General features: G+C 44.5%; 2 protein-coding genes across 2 annotated transcripts; both read left to right on the top strand.

Moving 5' to 3' along the window:
- Positions 1–143: 143 nt before the first annotated feature.
- LOC311328901 (cadherin-1-like) lies at positions 144–10,682 on the top strand (the record flags this gene model as incomplete). Its single annotated transcript, XM_084462799.1, has 7 exons — positions 144–585; positions 806–1,088; positions 1,693–1,804; positions 8,273–8,532; positions 9,917–10,057; positions 10,194–10,349; positions 10,677–10,682. The coding sequence occupies exons 2-7, from the start codon at positions 1,038–1,040 to the stop codon at positions 10,680–10,682; spliced, it is 726 nt and encodes a 241-aa protein (XP_084318925.1). The 5' UTR covers positions 144–585; positions 806–1,037.
- Positions 10,683–11,670: 988 nt separating this feature from the next.
- On the top strand, positions 11,671–19,407 carry LOC311328899 (B-cadherin-like). The gene is made up of 11 exons (XM_084462797.1): positions 11,671–11,774; positions 11,858–12,030; positions 12,214–12,342; positions 12,564–12,749; positions 14,363–14,607; positions 15,652–15,794; positions 16,337–16,561; positions 16,727–16,945; positions 17,122–17,252; positions 18,646–18,789; positions 18,990–19,407. Exons 1-11 carry the CDS (start codon positions 11,678–11,680, stop codon positions 19,203–19,205), a joined length of 1,908 nt encoding a protein of 635 aa, XP_084318923.1. The 5' UTR covers positions 11,671–11,677; the 3' UTR covers positions 19,206–19,407.
- Positions 19,408–21,691: the final 2,284 nt, after the last annotated feature.

Here is a 21,691-nt window from a genome sequence, read left to right as displayed (position 1 = left end):
AATGGTCTACTTACGTACAGTGTGTGTGTTATTTTTGTGTTTTGTGTTGTAGGCGTGTTTTTTGTTTTTGTATATTTATGTGATGTGTTTTCTGTTGTAAAAAAGAAAAAAAAGAAAAAAAGGCTTCATTCCAACCATTCAAAGCCAATAACAGGCCCGATCTTTGTCCAACTTCTGTCACATGGTTCAAGCTACATTCAAATGAAATGAATGGGACTCCTTACTCTGATCAATAAAACTTAAGGTGGATAGCCTGCATTTCAACTCAATTCTTATTATCAACACCTATCACTTAGGCTAAACATAAAAACAACTGTAAATACAGAAATGATTAGGCTAGAGTTTAGCCAAAGAGAAGTGATGCAAATTCCTATTTCCAGTGAACCGCTGACTTGGTCATCAGGCTGTGGCTATGTAGAGCAGAGTTCTATGATCATGTAGCAAAGTCATCTGAATGGGTCCTTTGAGGCCAGTGGAGTGGTAGTTGATGGCTTGTAGCCTACTCTGTATTAGCAGGAGTGCTTTGTCTTTCAGACACACCGAGGAAATGTGATCCTGAGGAATACCACGTCACTTTGGTTCATGGTATGTCTAGGTTTTATCACAAGAAAGTAATATCTGTATCTATTATGTTTAACTTATTGGTAAGCCATTTGAATATAATCTATAAACTGTTTGGATCCTGAACTCTCGCCTGTTATGTTCATCAAAACTTTACTCTCGATTGGAGCCCGTTGGTTTCTGTCAATTTCTGAACTGTATCGATGATGACTAAATAGCCCTCGTGTGTTACCTGTGTGTCTAGGTGCGGGAGCTGCATGACCATACTTGGAGACAGCGGATGGGCGAGGCCACCTTACAGCTCGCACACGTCACGGGCTACCTGCCTGCTGAAGCCTATTTCGTTAATTTAGTTGCAGTTACCGAAAGACCGCTTTTGGAGACATTGGATCCGACCGAAACGAACGACTATTGAGGGATACTTTTATTCGCGTAAAACCTTTGCTACGACTGACTTACCGCGAGGAATATATCAGATGGGGACCGTTGGGTTCATGAAGTTAGGAGTATTAATCATTTTTCTCCAGGTAAGACTTGTATGACTTTCGTGAGAGCAAACGCTCTGTTACCTGCGATTTTCATTTCCCTCCCCGTTCGAGCTGCTTAGTTTCAGGTCAAATAATAGCCTATGTGAACTGTTTTTGTCGAAGTGATTAATTTGGGTCCTATACTCTAGGTTCATTTAAATCAAAGAATTGCTTATATGTTGGTGTTCAGTTTGATTGGTTATCAAACACATTGATGGATTTTATGAAAAAACCCACATACCTCAGAACCGGAAGGACACTGGGTGTGTAGGCTAGTCATCAAGCTCACAGTAAGTGTTGGGGAACAAGAGATAATGGAGGATTGATATCACTGATTGACCAACCCGATCCGTTTTTAGGTGGTAGCTACTCAATGAATTTGGTAATGCGACTTTAAACCCTTTAGGTCAGTATCGGTAATCTATTTGTTAAAAGGGTATTTCCTGCTGGTGATAAAGTTGAATCTCAATTGACTTTTTGGGGTCTTTTTGATTTAATTACAGTAATTGCCCTTTTGTTTTTTCCGCAATAGTGTTACCTAATCATAAATAACAGAATATTTAATCATTTTTGTCTTAACTTTTTGTATGTTCTTGTCTGTTAGACTCTCGCTCCAGGGTCATTGGAGGAGCCAACATGTCCTGGTTTCGAAGCAGACCTGTTGATTTTCAAAGTAGAGAGAATGCGGCTCCACATGGGACAGGTGCTGGGCAAAGGTAAGGGCCTGCTGTCTGTTATTAACAATGTCTAACACCTGATCGTTATCTCTTTAATTCTAAAATGCTGTGAAAAAGGACCATCGTCCTTCCACATTTCCTTACAATGTATAGCAAACATGTCTTCTGGAGAGATTTTACAGTAAAATGTATGAGTAAACCGGTACTGTGAACCTGTGAGATGTTCCACTACGCTTTATGAAGCACAACCAGTCCTGTGTGTTTGGTCACTGTGCAAAGTGTTCCATCATCCTCTGGTGAATGGGTGCCTCCTGTCCCAGAGCCCTCCTGTAACTAACCTCCCTCTGATAAGGCTGGAGACTCTTTGTAGCAGTGCAGCTGGCCAGGAGACCATGTAGAATGCCCCATTAGACACCAACATAAGAGGAGCCTTGATCTGGATCTGTCCAGGAGCTAGGTAGGCTGGCTAATCCCAGGACTCTGCACTATGGATGGCCTCAGGATTATGTACTCAGAATAGTTTTTATATTAATTATCATTATGACCCTTCCTTATGTGGCTAGTTCTGAATCATCAGTAATGACCCTACCTCAGATAAAAGTATTGGATCTGACCTGATAAAGTATTTTGCAACAGTATGGTTGAATATTGTGACATTCACTAGTTTTTGTGATCATCAGCAGTGAGACAGACGGGCTGAGTGAGTCTACAGGGCGTGTTGGTGCAGGCCCTGCGATCTGACCAGGATAGGGACTGATCTGCCTCTTGGAAGCACTGCTGGAATGACTTATGGTCACCCTTTGAACCTGTAGAATCACAACTAAAATCACTTGACTTGTTAAGCAGTAATACTGTTTTTTTCTTTCTCACTAATATTCCTGTGGAGTATTCCAAAAAGCGGGTTTAGTGAAAATTCTGAGTTTGCTAGCCCTAAAATGAGGGAAACTCTGGGTGGCTGTGGCTCAGTGGTAGAGTGGGTCGTCCGATGATCGTAGGGTTGGTGGTTCGAATCCCTTCTCCTCCTGTCCATATGTCGAAGTGTCCTTGGGGAAGACACTGAACCCCAAATTGCTCCCAATGAGCAGGCTAGCGCCTTGCATGGCAGCTGCCACCATTGGTGTGTGAATGTGTGTGTGAATGGGTGAATGAGAGGCCATTGTAAAGCGCTTTGGATAAAAGCGCTATATAAGTGCAGTCCATTTACCATTTTCTGTTCCAGAAAGAAAGGCAACTCAAACCAGTTCCAGAAATGGTTAACAAAGTGTGGGTCGGTTACCATGTTAACTCACTCTGTGAACCTAACCTGTTTGCTGACAGGTTTTATGTAACAAACCAGTGGTGATATGCAACATGGGAAAAAGCAGGGAAAAAACATGGGAAAGAATATAAGCATGTAAAAATTGGTCAATCTGTTGGAATATCTTAGATTAATGCAGATGCAAAGGTTTGTCATTGGATCGTTATGACACGCATTTCCCCCAAATCTCTATACTACCACATCTCATAACTGCATTAGTTGTCCCAGGCTAGTCCTACTCAGACTCTGCAATGGCAATACATGTGATTCCAATCTAATATCGTGCTGAGTCGCACGTTTCCTCATTTAGCCTACCTGATCAAAGTTCAGGCTGAATTAATTTGCTTAGCTTAGGCTACTCGGGAGGTGATTTTGAGACCTCAATTAGATGTGCCATCATTCCCAGTTCATCTAATCGAACATTAGGCCTACCTTTTTTGTAATTTAGGATGTAGGCTAGCAACTTTCAAACAATGTGCTTACATATAAAGACAAATAGACAAGATTAGGCTATACAATTTTACCAAAATTGGGCTACACCTAAGGAGGCTCCAAAAGGTAGCCTATGAATGAATATGCCTACAATAAGTAAAACAAAATAGCCGGAGCTCTACTGATGATGGTTTGTTATAGTCCTCATTAGGGCTGGGACTTTTGCCCCAAAATCATATTCGAAGTTCGTTTATTTATTAATAATAATATTCGAATATATTCGAATTATTATTAATAATATTTTTACCATTAAATTCTTACAGAAAGACCTACCTAGGTATTAAAATAAAGTTGTGCACATTCTGTCCACTAGTGGGCATTGTATCATAGGCAATATCGATAAGCAATGATGTATTCTATTAATACATCCATGGTACGAGTTCACGGGTGGGAATGGTGCGTTCGTTTGTGGTGGCAAGTCGCAAGTGGCAAAATCCCTACCTCCGACCTGTGTGCATTCGAGCTATAGCGAATGATATGATGATGATATGATATTGACATCAGCCTGCAACTGGGGGCTGAGAAACATCCGAATTTGCGACGAGGAAGTGCGAGTTCATGCGGCGTTTTATTTAATCATTCCTAGTAGCAAGTCGCAATTTGAACGAACGCACCAGAAGTTACGGGTTTGACTGCCATTCCAGAGCATTTTCACGTGTAGGAGGTCGGAAAAACACGAGTTACGGGTTGCCTGGAACGCGCCGTGCTAACTAACGTCACCTCCTACAGGAGCCCAGGTGTCCAATAGCCTTGCTAATGAGCTCGCGATTGCAACTTCACCAGGCGTGAAAAACCCTCTGAATCTGAATCAAAAGCAACGTTTGCTAGCCAACACATTTACAAAAAATTATGCCTATAACAGGTTCGAATATTAAGGGCTGCCTAATATTCGTTCGAATACCAGTATTTCTGTCAATATTCGAATTATATTCGAATCCCGAAGTTCGGGCTCCCAGCCCTAGTCCTCATGCATGCGCTTCACTCAAGCTGTACCTGTTGAGAGTTGATTGAGCTGACTTGAATCAGCCGGGATCCACTTTTCTTGAACCGAAAACTCAAGAGTTTCCAATCTCAGGGTAAATTAAATCAGACTTCAGGGTTAGACTCTAGATTTTGTGGAACCCGCTTTCTGGAATACACCCTTGATCTGCTGCAGGTTGTTTTGAAACCGCAGCTGTGTTTTCTGATGGTGAAGGTGAGGTTTTCTGGTGAAGTTCATAGGAAAATGCTGCGTACAGTAGGCCTAGTGTTGATCAAGAGTGTGTTTCAAGCTGACACAGCATGACTGCACCAGATCAGGTATTGTTGCTCATCAAACATGGCAGCCCAACCCTCCTTATGCTTCCCAGAAGTTGAACCATCTGATCAACCACTCCTTCATGCAGCTGTGTCTCATGATGCAGGGAGTTTGGTGCTTTCCCATTAGGCCCGCTGGTGGGGTTGAGGCCTGTCTGCCTGATGGGCTGCGTGGCGGCTATTCTAGTTTGGTTTCACTTCTCCCTGGAGCAGGTGTCATTGTTGAGGGGGAACTTGTCAGAATTTTCGTTTTCAAGTTTGTCTTGTCTTCAGGCAGCCTTGAGGACTGTTAATCTTGCAGTTCACCCTCTACAGACATCTAGTCATAATAACACTAATCTCTCCCTCTCTGCTTGATATCTGAGCCAGCTCAGAAACCAAACCAGCAACAGAGCTTGCACGGCTAACCTGCTCCGTACCACGTTAGTTTTAGCTCAACCAGACCTAAGGATAAGGTCAGAATTACAACCAGTCAGATTCTTGTCAGTCATGGCCTGCCCCTTCCAAACCTGGTAGATCTTGGAGAAAGAATTACAGCACGCACTGAAAGAATGATGTAATCCATTCACAAAATAACCCGTTACTGCAATTCAATGAATATCTACACAAACAATTTCTGCAGTGTCAAAAAGGACATGCAATGGCAAAACATTATCATGAAGGCAACCATGGCTCTCCAGCATCTTTACGCTTCGTCGGACCAGAGCATGTGACCACCCCATCCAGAGGTGGAAACATTACAAAACTGCTCTCTCTGAGAGAAATGTTTTGGATCTATACATTGAATACAATGGCTCCAGCTGGTTTAAATGATGACTATAGCTTGAAATGTTTCCTCTAAATGCACAAAACCTTATGTTGCTTAATCTCTGATGTTACAATACTGTATGCAGGCTCAGCAATAGGGCTTGTTGCTGGCCACTCTAATTAGGTCTTATCTTTTATTGGTGAGTGCTACCATGCATCTTTGATGTCCTTTTTGATGTTCACAATTTTGGTTTAGCACCACAATAAAGTCTATTTTTTGAGGAAGGCGCATCCATTTCTATTGCAACAATTTCTGCAGTGTCTCATTTCCTAGGCTACTAATCTACTAGAACCGTATCTCAGCAACGTAACAAACCAAGGGTTTAATTTTAGGGTTAAAATGTGTTTTTTGTCTACATTTGATTCTAAAATGGCTTTATGCTCCATATTAGATTTTTTTTTTCTCTTTCTCACTTCATAATTGGTTGTAGATTCACGTGTTCAAGGTTCGATATCAGTCTTTTTAAAAGGAACGTGGAGGCGCATGGCTAGCGACATGATGAACCGGACTTTCGGTAACTTGATAACGGAAACCTGTATCAGCTGATGTGGAACCGGAAAAGCTTGAGATCAATTTTCTGGTTAATTGAACTCAGGCTTCAAGGTTTAAGCTAGGTTTATTTAAACCCGCTTCCTGGAATACCCCTCTGAAAGGAAAGCACTGGGGTATTTTGTGAGCCTGTGGTCTGAGGCCCAAGGGAGGCAGCAAAACCATGTGTGACACCTGGATGCCTGAGACTTCGAGTCTGTGTATAGAGGCAGGTAGCTCTGCTCTGCTGGCTGCCTGGGAGGAGGGGGCGGGTGTAACCTGACACCCGAGCCTGCCTCTTCCTGGTCTGTAGTCTCCCTGGCCTGTCTCTACCAAGGAGGCTATCATAGGCCTCTACCTCTCGTCTCTGCCTGGTCTGCAGTCTAGCTACTAGCTAGCCTGTCTAGCTGGCCTGCAGTCTAGCTAGCCTGTCTCTACCTGGCCTGCAGTCTAGCTAGCCTGTCTCTACCTGGTCTGCAGTCTAGCTAGCCTGTCTAGCTGGCCTGCAGTCTAGCTAGCCTTTCTCTACCTGGCCTGCAGTCTAGCTAGCCTGTCTCTACCTGGTCTGCAGTCTAGCTAGCCTGTCTCTACCTGGTCTGCAGTCTAGCTAGCCTGTCTCTACCTGGCCTGCAGTCTAGCTAGCCTGTCTCTACCTGGTCTGCAGTCTAGCTAGCCTGTCTCTACCTGGCCTGCAGTCTAGCTAGCCTGTCTCTACCTGGCCTGCAGTCTGTCTGGCCTGTCTCTACCTGGCCTGCAGTCTAGCTAGCCTGTCTCTACCTGGTCTGCAGTCTGTCTGGCCTGTCTCTACCTGGTCTGCAGTCTGTCTGGCCTGTCCCTAGCATGCTTGTAGTCTACAACCTCAGGACTGCAGACTGGGATGCTCTGTCAGACCAATCCTGTTGGGATAAACATAGAGAGATTTGATGTTGCCAGTTGTGTAGAAAAGCTCTCTAGTCCATCTATCCATACATTATTTTAAGGCACAGTATGCGATTTGGCTTTTTGTTATATTTTTTGCAATTCTCATTAACATTCCATCCCAACAGCAATCAATAAATAAAGTGCTCTGACACTAAAATGAAACAAGCCTATAATTTGGAAGTCGCAGCACTGTAATAAGTGCATCCAATCATTTTGAGTTGCCAACTTGAAACGATTGGATGGCTTACTGACGTGTGAACCTAACTACTGTACCTGCCTAGCGTCACTTGTTTTCCTCCAGTTTGGAGGAGTGGTTTTGGAGGGAGGCCTGAAGGGAGTGGCAGGGATTTTGTTGGTAGATTTTTTTCAAAATATCTACCAACATATCAAAAAAGTCTAACAGGAAATCACTGCATACTACACCTTATACTTCCTGTTTACCTGCCCTGTTAAATGGCGGAGGCTCTGTAGGGCCCTGGCTCTGAGACTAGTAGACACTATGCAGAGTTTTCAATTTTCTTTTTAATGAACACTTAAATGTGTTTAAAAAAAAAAAAAAAGACTTGGATGTGCATGTCCTTTTGGCTTTTGTATCAGAGACTGTTAGACACATTTCTCCTCTATTCCTACAGGGGAGGCAGCCATGTGCTCTGTTCTGTCTCTATGGAAGTAGCTAACCTATTTTTATTTATTTTTTTACCTAGTTTTGGAATGACTACTCTTGTTTTACTTATACATGACAATGATTTGCAGCCTAATAAACCAGACTGACCACTGTGCTCACATTTCGTTTAACTTATTCCTGGCCTCTCATTGATTGCAACTATTTGAGCCTAGGGACTTTATTCAACTTTAAATCAGATGATTGGATCAGTCAAAACAAACATCCATATGTCTGCTCGCCATGGTTTGTCAATCATGTTTGCCCTGGACCCCATAGTTTGTAAGAAGATGCTGATTGATTTGTTAATTAAAAAAAACTCTAGGGCCACATACTGGTGAATAAATGGGATGCCAAACTGATCCTTGAAGTAAAACAGAATGTGAACTAGTGAGATCTAACTGGTTGACCAGGCTAAAATATTTATCTTAAAAAGATGTTTCTATTGAAGTATTTCCTTGGTGTGAAGTCTTGTTTATCTCCAACCCGTTGTCTGTGTTCCAGTGGGGTTTGACTGCTCGGGCCGGACCAGGTTCCTGTTTGACACGGATGACACACGCTTCAGGGTGGAGCCAGACGGCACCCTGAAGCTGAAGAGGGCGGTGACGCTCCACTCTGGACACAAGGACTTCTCTGTCCACGCCTGGGACTCCCAGGGGAGGAAGAGGACTGTCCTTGTGAGGGTGCAGGTGCATAACAGCCTCCATGGGTCACCAGCCCAGGGTCACCAGCCCAATGAGGTGGATTCTGTCACTCACACACAGGTAGGACAAGGCTCATTCTAACACACACTCACTCTCTCTCTCTCTCTCTCTCTCTCTCTCTCTCTCTACTGGCCAAACACCACCCCCTGATGGAGGTGTGAGAAATGACAGTTCTCCTGGTGAATTGTAATGGGAGTGTTTTGTTTTTGCAGTGAAGTGAGACATTTCTGATGGCGTTGTCATGTATAGTATGTGTTCATGTATAATGTGTTTTCTACCTTGGTGCCTCTGAGAGAAAGAGATCAGGTTCTCTGTCTGATGTTGCTGGTTGTTCTCCCAGGCTGAAGAATCTAGGAAGAAATGTCTATAACATCTACGGAGTCTTACTGCTATGTATTTGATTTAATGCGTTTGTTTTCACGTGGACACTGTGTAGTCGATAGAGTGAGGGAGACGGCTGATGCTGCTGTGGCCGTTTGGGGTAGTGGGTGTCAAGAGGTCACACTTAGGCCACAGGAGGGGGCCTCTCCTCTGGGGTATTAATGACACATCTCTATGGGACACTATAAACAGACACAACCCAGACTGACAACCAATGGTGATTAAGACATCATGTTAGGGTGACAGGCGACACATCTGTATGGTCACTCCTCCACCAATCTAGCTTCACTAGGCCCTAAACGGGCAGGCCTAGGCGTGGGGGGTGGCCAGAGAGAGCACTATTTAACGTCTCAACCAAACCTTGAGACTTTGATTTGGAAACGGTAGGCACTCGGCCGGACAGATTCGCAGGCAGGCACGCTGATAACATCATGCGGGGAATCTAAGGCCTTGACTTGGCGCCGCAGCCAGCAGAGAAGCAGGGAGAGAGAGAGACTAAGGAAACATCCCAGTGAAGCAGGGAGAGAGAGAGACTAGGGAAACATCCCAGAGAAGCAGGGAGAGAGAGAGACTAAGGAAACATCCCAGTGAAGCAGGGAGAGAGAGAGACTAGGGAAACATCCCAGTGAAGCAGGGAGAGAGAGAGACTAAGGAAACATCCCAGTGAAGCAGGGAGAGAGAGAGACTAGGGAAACATCCCAGTGAAGCAGGGAGAGAGAGAGACTAAGGAAACATCCCAGAGAAGCAGGGAGAGAGAGAGACTAGGGAAACATCCCAGTGTTCCATGTGATTGTATCCTTGTCCAATAAATCTGTCATCTGTCGCCGCTTCCAATCCTGTGTTGGGTGATTTCATCAATGACTATCACAACAAGAAGGCTATCAACATCGTGGTTCATAATTAGACGGTGCTGCAACTCTTATCAAGGCTTACAAAAATACACAACGCAGAGCAACAGAAGAAAGCCTTGTTGGCTTTTGAGGTTGTCTGTCTGATGTAGGCTAGCTATTTTCTCTCAGCTGATGTAGCTGGTAGATGATGTCATACCTGTCTGTCTCCCCAGTCTCCAGAGGGTCCAGCAGTGCCTGTGCTGCTCTTCCCCAAGGCCTCTGCAGGCCTGAAGAGGAGGAAAAGGGCCTGGGTCATCCCTCCCATCAATTTCCCTGAGAACAGTAGAGGACCCTTCCCCGAGCATATGGTGCAGGTAAGATGGAGCAGACTCAGGAAGTTGGGGCCCCTGCATTCTCATACGTGTAGGCCATTCTGTGACTGACGTGTGTGTGTGTGTGTCTGTGTGTGTGTCTGCGCGTGTGCGTGTGTGTGCGTGCATGTGTGTGCAGATTCGATCAAGCAACGATAAGAAGGTGACGGTCCACTACAGCATCGTAGGCCCAGGAGCAGACCAGCCTCCTGAGGGACTGTTCATAATTGATAGGAACTCTGGCGTGCTGTACGTGACGCAGCCCCTGGACAGAGAGAAGCAGGACAAGTACAAGGTAGGAAACCTGGGGAGGAGACATCTTACTGGTTCACTTCATAGATATGGCATGTCCTGTTAGGGTCACAATTCCATTACAAGACGATTTTGATTAGATTATGATAGGATTTTCAATTTCAATTTTCAATTTATACAATTTGACTGCAGTAACACATTAAATACATCCCAAGCACAAAATTGTGAAAACACGACAAAATCCGAAAATAAATTTATGAAAGAAAACAAGCGGAATTTGTGAATCTATTGATAATCGCACAGAATAGATTTAAGATTTTTATATGAATAGATTTTTCCCACCGCCTCTATGTCCTGTACAACTCAAAAGAGCTAAAAAGCAACCACTAATTATCTCCACCCTCAGGGGTTGTGTTTTCGCTGCCGTGGTTCTGCCTGTCTGTTAGGCAAAAACTACCACACAGATTTTCATGAAACTCGATGGAGGGGTGTAGCATGGGCCAACTTAGAACCCATTACATTTTGGAGTGGATCCGAAGAAGGGGGCAGTTCTACTAATTCTTTTTCACTTTTGTTAACGTTGACAGAACAGAACTGCACATAAGAGTACGCAATGTTTAATACATCCATGGCTAGGATACACTGTTAGCTAGTTAACATTAGCTACTGATGGCATTCTGTGGGAAGGATTGATTCAGCTAGATGGCTATTTTGCAGATAGTAGGACCAAAATAATTTTAGGATGGCTAATGTCAGCTGTCTGCTTTGAGTTAGCTAGCACTAGATTACTAGCCTGGAAGCCAGACTCCATGTGAAAAAAGGCGTTTTCACAAACTTTTGCCAAATCCAGTCAGAAGGATGGCGAAAACGTCTTTTCTGCTGAGAAACTAGTTGAGAAACTGCTAGTGCATACTCTTGTTCTTTAATTGTTATTATTGAGTCTATTTCTGAAAGAACTGCACTTACGGCTGTTTATTCGTTACCACTCATTGCTTCATTCTAGCCGACTCCTGTTGTACTTTTTTTCTTATCGTAAACACTTTTTTATTTTTCCGCGATGAGCCTGGCTTCCAGGCTACTGATTACTGCCGTTCGTCCTGTCATACAGGTATCTGGTGATGCACCATCACCAGTATCATTTTTTGACGTCGGTACTTTAATGTCTCTACATGCTGACGATGTGCATCAGGGGGCGGAGCTCTGCGCTCTCTGTGCCCTTCTAGTTTAACACGACTAATTTTTTAAAACTTGAGTTAACCTGAAAATGAATTTGTAGTTTAGCTAAGTGTGTGTGCGTGCGCGCGTGTGTGTGTGCGTTTGCAGTTAACAGTCCATGCTGTGGCTGAGGGGGAGGGCATCTCTGAGAAACCCATGGACGTCATCATCAACGTCATTGACATGAACGACAACAGACCGGTCTTCACAATGGACCCATTCCTAGGGACCGTTCCCGAGGCGTCTCCTATAGGTGAACACACACCATCTGTGTACAGTAGCTGAAGGTAGATTGCTGCAGACAAATGTAAATATAATCCCCCCACCACCCTACAGGTTTTGAGATTATGAAGGTGGTTGCCATGGATGCAGACGAGCCGGGCAGTGCCAACTCAGACGTCCGCTATGAAATCGTGAGCCAGGAGCCCAAACTGCCCAGCCCCAACATGTTCACCATCAACCCTGTGAGCGGAGGCATCAGAGTCAACGCTGCCAACCTGGATAGAGAGGTGGGTGCTGGTCTGGACACTGAGCTAACGACACAAGAACAACCACAGTTACAGAAACATGGGTTAAGCCCAGAACCAGAACACAGGTGCTCAAGAGGGCCCAGAACCTGGAACTGTCCTCCCTGTAGCTTCTCCATGTATCACTGTGACCTTCTCTGACACCACACCTCTTCTGTCTTCCAGAACTTTCCCAAGTACACGCTGGAGATCCAGGCGGCCGATATGGAGGGAAGAGGGCTGACGACCCGAGGGAAGGTCATCATCACGGTCAGCGATAGCAACGACAAAGCACCGGAGTTCGTGCAGAAGTCTGTAAGTGTACCGGAGAGATTGAGCTGTGGGCTTGGGTGACCAGAGAGGGATGATATTGGTCAACAAACTTGGATGTTGAAGTTTTACTGTCCAGTTAAATGGTTCCTATATAAACCCCCTCTTCTCCCTCCCCTCCTCTCTTCTTTCTCCTTCTCTCCTCTCCTCTATCCTTTCTCCCTCTCCTCTTCCCCCTGCTCCTCTCCCCTCTCTCCTCCCCCCAGTACACTGCGACGGTGCCAGAGAACCAGGTGGATGCTCTGGTGGCGAAAATGCAGGTAACTGACGGTGACGAGCCCCACTCCTCTGCATGGGCGGCGGTGTTCAGCATCGTGGAGGGAGACCCTGACGGACTATTCAGCGTCACCACCGGAGCCAACAAGCAGGAGGGGATCATCACCACAGCCAAGGTAGCCTACACTTGATTCAGCTCGCACACTCTCTACACTCCACTCCACACAGCTCACAAAAAAGTAATTCTCTAGCATTGGCTAACTAGCTTATCACTTAATATTAATCAGCTAAGATGGGTATGTAACGACAGTTTCTCCCAGCTAGAAGGCAACTGCTAGGCTACTATACTGATGTAGCTAGCATGTACCCAATTCAAGAAGCTGCATTTCTGAGCACAATCATACACTGAATAGCCAAAATGACAGGCACATTATTTTAGGAAAGGTGACTTAGACCTACAGTAGCTAGCAGATGGTCTAGCATTACGCTAGGGTAGTTGGCTAACGTTAGCTAACTTGCGCTACCACTGCAGAATGGAAGTTGGATGGAGTAAAATACATAGATATATGTATACATGGATATAATCATTGGAAGAAAAAATAAAAAAAATAATTACAAGATCTGTAATTAGTTAATCGCAAATTGATCGCGCATCCATTTGTTGCTGGCAAAAGCTCCCAAATGAAGATATTTCAATCCAATTACATTATTGTGGCTTTGTGATTGTGCAGAGCAATGCTATTACAAGGCGGCTTGTAAGCTGCATCAGATGAAGCAATTTGAAACGCCTCCATTAAGCCCTTGTCTTCTACAGTTGAAATTGGCCTCCAGTCCACCGCAATCCACTTTGCGATGGAGTTCGTACATTTTTCAAGGTAGACTTGTTCATTCTGAGCCTATTCTCAGTGAACTCTTATTAACTGTCCGATCTGAGAGTTTTTTTTTTTTTAAGTAAACTTTCCGTTTAGAGGGCAAAGCAAAGTCTGATTATCCGCCTCCAAGTTTATTTCAAGGCAAAGATTTTTAGGTGTGACATACGCCGTAGCGTACGGGGTCATTCAGGTCCAAATTAAGTTTGTCGCTTCAATGTTAAATCAGGCAATCATGCGGCAACTGTGCCACGAAATGTGGATGAAATCGATGAATGCGATAAATATGACTTAATTTTTATGAACGCGTTAATGTTTCCTTAATGAATATAATTAACGCATGAAATTGACAGCCCTAATCTAAACGCTAAATACCATTAAACTTGTCAACCACAGCGGCAATGTAAAGCCAGATGATTATTCTGTTCAAATACCTATTCACTTTGCCGTTGTGGTTTCCAGTCTGAGCGGATCTGGATCCCCTTGTCCGAAAACTGTCCCACCCATAAACCCATGATGCGAATGCGATGCGGCAAGAACTTCTTCTGGAATAGACTGCGTTTCCCCTACGATTCTTTTCAAGGGGGGCGGAGGGCCCCCGAAACGACTAGTGTTGTCTCGGGGTGGGCATGTCACGGATACATGGTGTCAAGTGTCGTTTTAGACGCGCACAGTAAGGCGTTTATCGGTGCATTTTTCTACACTGAGCTGAAATGGAACGAGTAAAGACTGGCGAGATAGACAGGAAACCAAGCACTGAACAGTGGATAGAAACCAGGCTCTCCCCCGAACTCACACACTCTCTACTGTACACACTCCTCACCACACAAACTACAGTACATTCTCACAAACTACAGTACATACACAACTCTCACACATCAGACTGGTTTGTTTGAACAGATTTTTGTCTCTTCTTACAGGCATTGGACTTTGAGAAAAACCCTAAATACACCCTGTTGGTGAATGTGGTCAACGAGGTCCCGTTCGCCACGCGGATGCCCACCTCCACAGCAACCGTGATAGTAACCGTGCAGGACGTGAACGAGGCGCCGGTCTTCAACCCTGTGGAGAGGCTGATAGTGAAGAAGGAGGACCTGGCGGTGAACAACGAACTGGTGCTTTACACCGCCACAGACCCCGACACGGCACGCAAGCAGACCATCACGTAAGACTGAAGATACACACACACACACACCTAACACCTTAGACGGAAGATGGACATACACACATACCTAACACGCTAGACGGAAGACTGTCACACACACACACACACACCTAACACACTAGATGGAATATAGACATACACCCTAGACTGAAGACACACACACACACTTAACACCCTAGACTGAAGACAGACATACACACAAACACCTAACACCCTAGACGAAAGACAAACATACATACCTTGTGATTGTGTAGAATCAGGCACATTTGAAATTTAGAAGAATGTGCATCTTAACCAAGAATAAGTCGGTACGTACAGTACAAACTGTCAAATGAGAAGAATGTCAACAAGTGGGACTCATTCCTTTTTTATGAATCCATGGATGCGGAATCCCCAGGGGCGTCTGCTCTGAACAGACAATAAATAAAGGCAGTGTTAGAAGTTGACTAACTGATGGCAGATTAAGGGTATTCCAAGGCGGTAATGTTGCACTGTTGAGTCGCAAATCTTACTGGACGTAGGACTCATGGTGACTTGGCTTTCAAACAGCTCTAACATTAGAATCATCCTGGTTGTAATAGTTCTAGAATCATCTAAGAGGATAGATGGACACATAGACGTAGGTAGGTAGGTGGGCGGGTTGGTGACAATCTTATTAAGAGAAATTCAATCGTCACAGCTTATAGATACCCTCGGTGTTGGTGGACAATTCCAGTTTGTCATCCAGATGGACGCCTAGGTACTTGTAGGACTTGACAATCTCCACATCACTCCCTTCTTCGTGCTGAAGTCTACCACTAGCTCCTTTGCCTTGGCCACATTCAGCTGCAGGTAGTTTTCCCTGCACCACTGGACAAAGCGGTCAACCAGGCCCCTGTACTCCTCCCGGTCGCCCTCTACACACCCCAATATGGGAGTGTCATCCGATGAAGGTGACAAGGATGAGGCAAGAATGCGTTAGGTTTGATGTGGGGCTATTCCCTGTTTCCCCCCTGGTCTAACTTCCCCCCCCCCCCCCCCCCCCACACACACACACTCTCCCAGGTACAAGATCCAGAATGACCCGGCTGGCTGGTTGAATGTCAAAAAGGAGACGGGCATGATCACGGTGAAGAGCCCCATGGACCGAGAGTCTCACTTTGTGACCAACGGAAAATACATCGCTCTCATCGCCGCCATTGATAACGGTAGGTCTGCTGTCTGTCCTGGGCACGAGTCCAGACACTGCTAAGCTGACGTACAGACAGACAATGCTCTAGTCTAATCTAACACCCAGAAACGCATTGGAAATGTTGCTGCACTACTCTGTGTGCACACAACTTTCAGTTTTATATATACTTACATGTGGAAGTTTTTTTTTTTTTTTTTTTTTTATCGAAAGTGAAAGGCATTTGAAACGCGCAGATAATTTATCCGTGTTTCACATGACTTTAAGTAATTCAGTCAGGTGAACACTCACGTTTGGAATTATGAGAGGAAGTTGGGTTTAAATTTGATAATATTTTTTTTTTTTTATGCTTTAGTCTCCAGATTAATCGTGAGTGTTAACGCATTAACGTTGACAGCCCTAGCTTCTGTACTACTTCAGATCTGTCCCAAATTGATCGAGTCATTACTATGGAGTCATTACTTTTCACCTGTTAATTGATTAGAAATCTTATCAAGTTTCCATTATTTTACTCTCACTCATTCATCCATCTATTCATGAATTCATCCGTTCACCCCCCAGATGAGATTCCAGCTACAGGAACGGGCACTCTGCTGATCCAGCTGGAGGACGTGAATGACAACGCCCCCATTATCCAGGAGCGCACCATCGACGTCTGCAACAAGGAGCCAACGCCCCAGCATCTGACCGTCACAGACAAGGATGGGCCGGGCTTCACCACTCCCTACACCGTCAGCCTGGAGGAGATGTCCAATACCAACTGGACCGCCCGCATGAATGAAAGCAGTACGTACTTGGGGAGAGGTTACACACAACACAGGCATGCGCGAGCCTGCCTACAACTGGGCCTGGAACTTCGAGGTTGTTCTAGTCACGTGGTGGGAGAATAACAACAAATCCCCATCCATTTAGCTGGTCTGGTATGTAAACAGTACTGTGTGTGTTTTTCAGAGACGGGCATCATCCTGACCCTTAACAGTGCTCTGGAGCAGGGATACTACACCGTGGTGCTGAGGGTGTCGGACAACCAGGGTTTGGAGCAGGACAGCACGCTGCAGGCCCACGTGTGTGACTGCACCGGCGGGAACTTCGAGTGCCAGCTTATCAGGGAGGCCTTAGTGGCACTGCCCGGCGTCCTGGGCATTCTGGGGGCCATATTGCTGCTGCTGCGTGAGTCAACTACTTTTAGTAGTGTGCTGCATGTGTTACCTTGTGTTAAGATGGTTGTGTGTGAGCCATCCTGCTCCTCTTTGAGACGCTTATTATATAGTTTAATATAGAGCTGTGTGTTAACTGTAACTGTGTGTTAACTGTGTGTTAACTGTGTTAACCATGTGTGTCCTCAGTGCTGGGGCTGATTCTGCTCATGTTCATGAGGAGGAGGCGAGGAGAGAAGAAGGAGCCTCTGCTGCAGGATGACAACGTCAGAGACAACATTTACTACTACGATGAAGAAGGGGGTGGAGAGGACGACCAGGTATGTGCTCACACTCTCTACCCTGAGTACAACATGTAGTACTACCATCTGGAGGGAGGGGGAGAGGACGATCTGGGGGGTAGTCCAGAAAGTGGGATTTGTGAAAATTCTGAGTTTGCCAACCCTGAGATGAGGGAAACTCTGGGTTTTCCAGAAAGAGAGGTAACTCAAACTCGAGAGACGGGAAACTAGAATCGGTTTCAGGAAGAGTTTACTTGAACTCTGGGTCAGTTTCCATGGTCACTAGCTCTATGAACCTAACCTGCTCGCGAGCAGGTTTTATTTATTATTATTAAAAACATGGGAAAGAAGCAAATTTATTTGGTAAATGAGGAAATGGAAATAAATATGCAAAAATTGTTAAATCCGTTGGAATATTTTAGTCTATTGTAGATAGTAAGCATTGTCATTGGATCGTTATGACAAAAAATCGCTATAGTACTGCATCCCGTTGTCGTCTCAGCGGTGTCTGGCAGCCTACAGTTGTACTGTGCATGGTAATAAATTTGATTCTAATATAATCTTGCTTTGAGTTTGAAGCTGCTGTCGCACATTTCCTCATTTACCCAATCGATGTTGAGGCCAAATTAATTTACATATCCTACTCGGGAGAGGATTTTGAGACCCCAATTAGATGTGCCATCATTCCAGTTAATCATTATTTTCATCACACTCTTACTAATGTAGTAATAATAATAATAATGCAGTACAAAGTACTTGGCTACATAAAAGACAATTGGAAAAAGACAATTAGACAAAATTACACTAACTGTAGGTTAATTAAGATAGAAATAAAAGTAGGCTACAAAAGGTAGCCTAAATGACTACAAAAGTAAAACAAAATACTATGCAGGGAAGTTTTAGGATTTATCTGAACAACATTCTGCAGAATCACTTTTAGCCTTTGATGCTACCGCCCCCTCCAGTCAAATAAAACAAATCATTCACATTTAATTTGGTCTTATTTATTTACTTCAAAGACAAATGGCCTACAATTAGTATTTTTATATTGTTCCAATGAATATGCCTTTGTAATCTGCCGCACCAAGTGCCATTTGCTTGATGAGACCGTGGTAACTGACTTAATAGCTCTCTTTCTGGAATGGAAAGCCCAAGAGTTTATCATCGGTTGCCATGGTGACTATAGGAGCTCTACTGATGATGGCTTGGTGGTGGCTTCAGAGTTGATTGTGCTTCAGAGTTGATTATGCTTCAGAGTTGATGGAATCCACTTTTCTGTAACCGAAAACTTCAGTTTTCGTAAATTAAATCAGACTTCAGGGTTAGACTCTTTATTGAACCCACTTTCTGGAATATCCCCCTGGTGTACACACACACACACACACACACACACCTATAAACGTGTACCTTGAACCTGGCTCTCTGCTGGCAGGACTATGATCTGAGCGTACTCCACCGTGGCTTGGATAACCGCCCTGACGTCTTCCGGAATGACGTGGTGCCCACCTTCATGCCTGCCCCCCAGTACCGGCCCCGGCCTGCCAACCCAGAGGACATCGGCTGCTTCATCGATGACGTGAGTCCCTCTTCTGAACCCTGGGCGTGTCTGCTGTTGTGTAGTCCTCCAGCTGCTTAGAGCCATATTGGCTGTTGTGTCTGAACAAAATGGTATCAAACTAAACTTCTCTCTCTGTCCACCAGAACCTGAAGGCAGCGGACAACGACCCCACTGCTCCGCCCTACGACTCCCTGCTGGTGTTTCTCTCTGTCCACCAGAACCTGAAGGCAGCGGACAACGACCCCACTGCTCCGCCCTACGACTCCCTGCTGGTGTTTGACTACGAGGGTGGAGGCTCGGAGGCGGGCTCTCTCTCCTCTCTCAACTCCTCCTCCTCGGGAGACGACCAGGACTACGACGTGTTGCTGGACTGGGGCCCTCGCTTCAAGAAGCTGGCCGACATGTACGGGGGAGGCGAGGAGGAAATGCTCTAGACTATTGCTAATGCGCGCACGCGCGCATACACACACACACATACACACACTCTGTCTGCCATAGACAGGACTCCACCTGCTATAAACACACATTCATACTCTCTTCCTGCTTCTCCTCTACATCACTTCCTGTGTCCGAGTCTTCAGACTGCAAGGCCCGACATGGCAATGCCTCTATTGCTGCTGTATGTGGGAAATGCCTGATCTTCAGACGGGCCTGGGGAGGGAGAGATCTGGAGGGAGGGATGGAGAAATGGAATAAGGCATGGTTCCTTTACCCTCATGGAGAGCTGGATGTTCTTTTTTTTATTTAAAGGAAAATGCTCGTTTTTGACAACCTGGACCTTATTTACGACATATTATAAGAAGTTTGACTCACCCAGATCACTTTTGTGTTGTTCGGAGGCCTGTAGAAGAAATTTAAAATCCAGCGCGAGCCAGTATATCCATGTAATGGCGGCGCACGGGGCAAAGGGAATGCAGCTTCTAAAAATCAATTTTCGGCCGCTAAACGGTTGTTTTCATCAATCACATTGCATGAATCGACAGTTGATATTCCTCTACGCGAGCCATTCTTTCGGTTTTCAAATACGTGGTCTGTAGCCACTGTAATATGATCTTTACACTGGCTATGCTCCCTCACATTCTCTGCGCTACGATCGGATTGTTGCTGACGAATGACGACGACAATATTCTCGGCACCAACTACGATCGTAGCGCAGAGAATGTGAGCCGGAGAATAGCAGGCTGCGCGCTGGCCTGTGCGCATGCGTGCTGGAGCAAGTGGGGGAGAGGCTTGTAAAGATCATATTACAGTGGCTACAGACCACGTATTTGAAAACCGAAAGAATGGCTCGCGTAGAGGAATATCAACTGTCGATTCATGCAATGTGATTGATGAAAACAACCGTTTAGCGGCCGAAAATGGATTTTGAGAAACTGCATTCCCTATGCCCTTTGCGCCGCCATTACATGGATATACTGGCTCGCGCTGGATTTTAAATTTCTTCTACAGGCCTCCGAACAACACAAAAGTGATCTGGGTGAGTCAAACTTCTTATAATATGTCGTAAATAAGGTCCAGGTTGTCAAAAACGAGCATTTTCCTTTAACATGTTTGCACTGGGATACGGACAGAGTTCTACATAAGATGGACACTTGAAACTTCAGTGCATTTCTTGATCACTCATTAAAAAGAGGGTGAGAGGTGTCCTATGTACCATGATAATTATTTTTATGTTATTATTATTCTTTGTTTACATTTAAGGTATTATTAAAAAAGGCAGTTTGAGTCTGTTGTTGTGTACAGTACTTATTTACATGAATAAAACATTGATACATTTTGATTGGCTGTTTGTTTATTCAGTCTAGCTGTAGGCTACTGGAATATATACAGGTATATATCATGGGTGTATTAACATAGGTATATAATTAATAGAATACAGGTATATATACATTTTGAACTTGAACGGCGCGTACTAACACAGTACGTAAAACTGACGGGACACATTGGTGTAATTGTGGTAACTTTGCGACGTCACCAGCAGCGGACCTAGCTGACACCTAGCTGACACTTGCCTTTTCAGTCGCAAAATAACCAAAATAGCCGTCCTCAAGTACACTGTAAGGGAACGTAGCCGCCACTGCTGCTTAAATCCGTAACTACGATGTAATTAAATAACGTGACAATGTGGTTAGATCACAGTCCCAATCTGACTTTATTGGAAATGTGTCACAGTGGGTCAGAACATTTGTAAATTACTTAGGTTTTAAAATAAATTTTGAAGTCATACAGTTACAGAATTGTAATAATGAGGAGAAATCCTGCATGTCTGTTTTGTGTGTAATTTCTCATTTACAGTTAATATTAACACTAAAGATTTGCAGTCTAGGCCTAATAAAAATAATGATAAAAAATATGCCTATGAATAAACTCCTAATTTTGCAACCTAAATGTGAGCAATGAACGCTGAGCAGTGGACGTAGAATGCAAGGCATTGGGCTACTTTCTTCGACAACACAGATCCTGTAAGTATCTCAATTGAAGAACTAGACAAACAAGTTACACACTCTGTGCCAGTAGGTGGCTGTATGCACATCCGCCACTAAACCCAGCGAAGAAGAAGAAGAACGAGGACGGGTAAACTTCCGGTCCGTTTGAAACAAACGATTGAGAGTCGCTGTCTTTGTCTCCGCGACAACACAGATCATGTAAGTATCTCAATTTCAATGTATACATACATACTATGTATTTTGGTATCGTCCCAGATAAAACACCAACGTTATGTGCAAGCTACCCTATTGTAATGATTATCTATATGGAGATGCTCTCTTTCCAATGTTAGCTAACTAGCTAGCCAGCTAACGTGATTAGCCTTTTTCTGTACATGGCTAGCTAAGTAGCCTACGTAAAATTACTCTCGCAATTATTGTTATAACTAGCTTTTGTGTAATTGGAGCTTAAATTATAATGTTGGCTTGGCAAC

This window comes from Borostomias antarcticus, assembly GCF_949987555.1.
Source record: "Borostomias antarcticus genome assembly, contig: scaffold_189, whole genome shotgun sequence".
NCBI classification, from domain to species: Eukaryota; Metazoa; Chordata; class Actinopteri; order Stomiiformes; family Stomiidae; genus Borostomias; species Borostomias antarcticus.
The sequence above is the reverse complement of the archived record's forward strand: the minus strand, read 5'-3'. Positions and strand labels throughout refer to the sequence as shown.

Excerpts from the sequence above, each read along its gene's own strand:
- LOC311328899 (XM_084462797.1), top strand. The coding sequence starts at position 11,678 with ATGGACGTCATCATCAACGTCATTGACATGAACGACAACAGACCGGTC. Across the intron at positions 17,253-18,645 it reads GGGGTGGAGAGGACGACCAG|GACTATGATCTGAGCGTACT; the intron begins GTATGTGCTCAC and ends CTCTGCTGGCAG. Across the intron at positions 18,790-18,989 it reads TCGGCTGCTTCATCGATGAC|AACCTGAAGGCAGCGGACAA; the intron begins GTGAGTCCCTCT and ends TCTGTCCACCAG.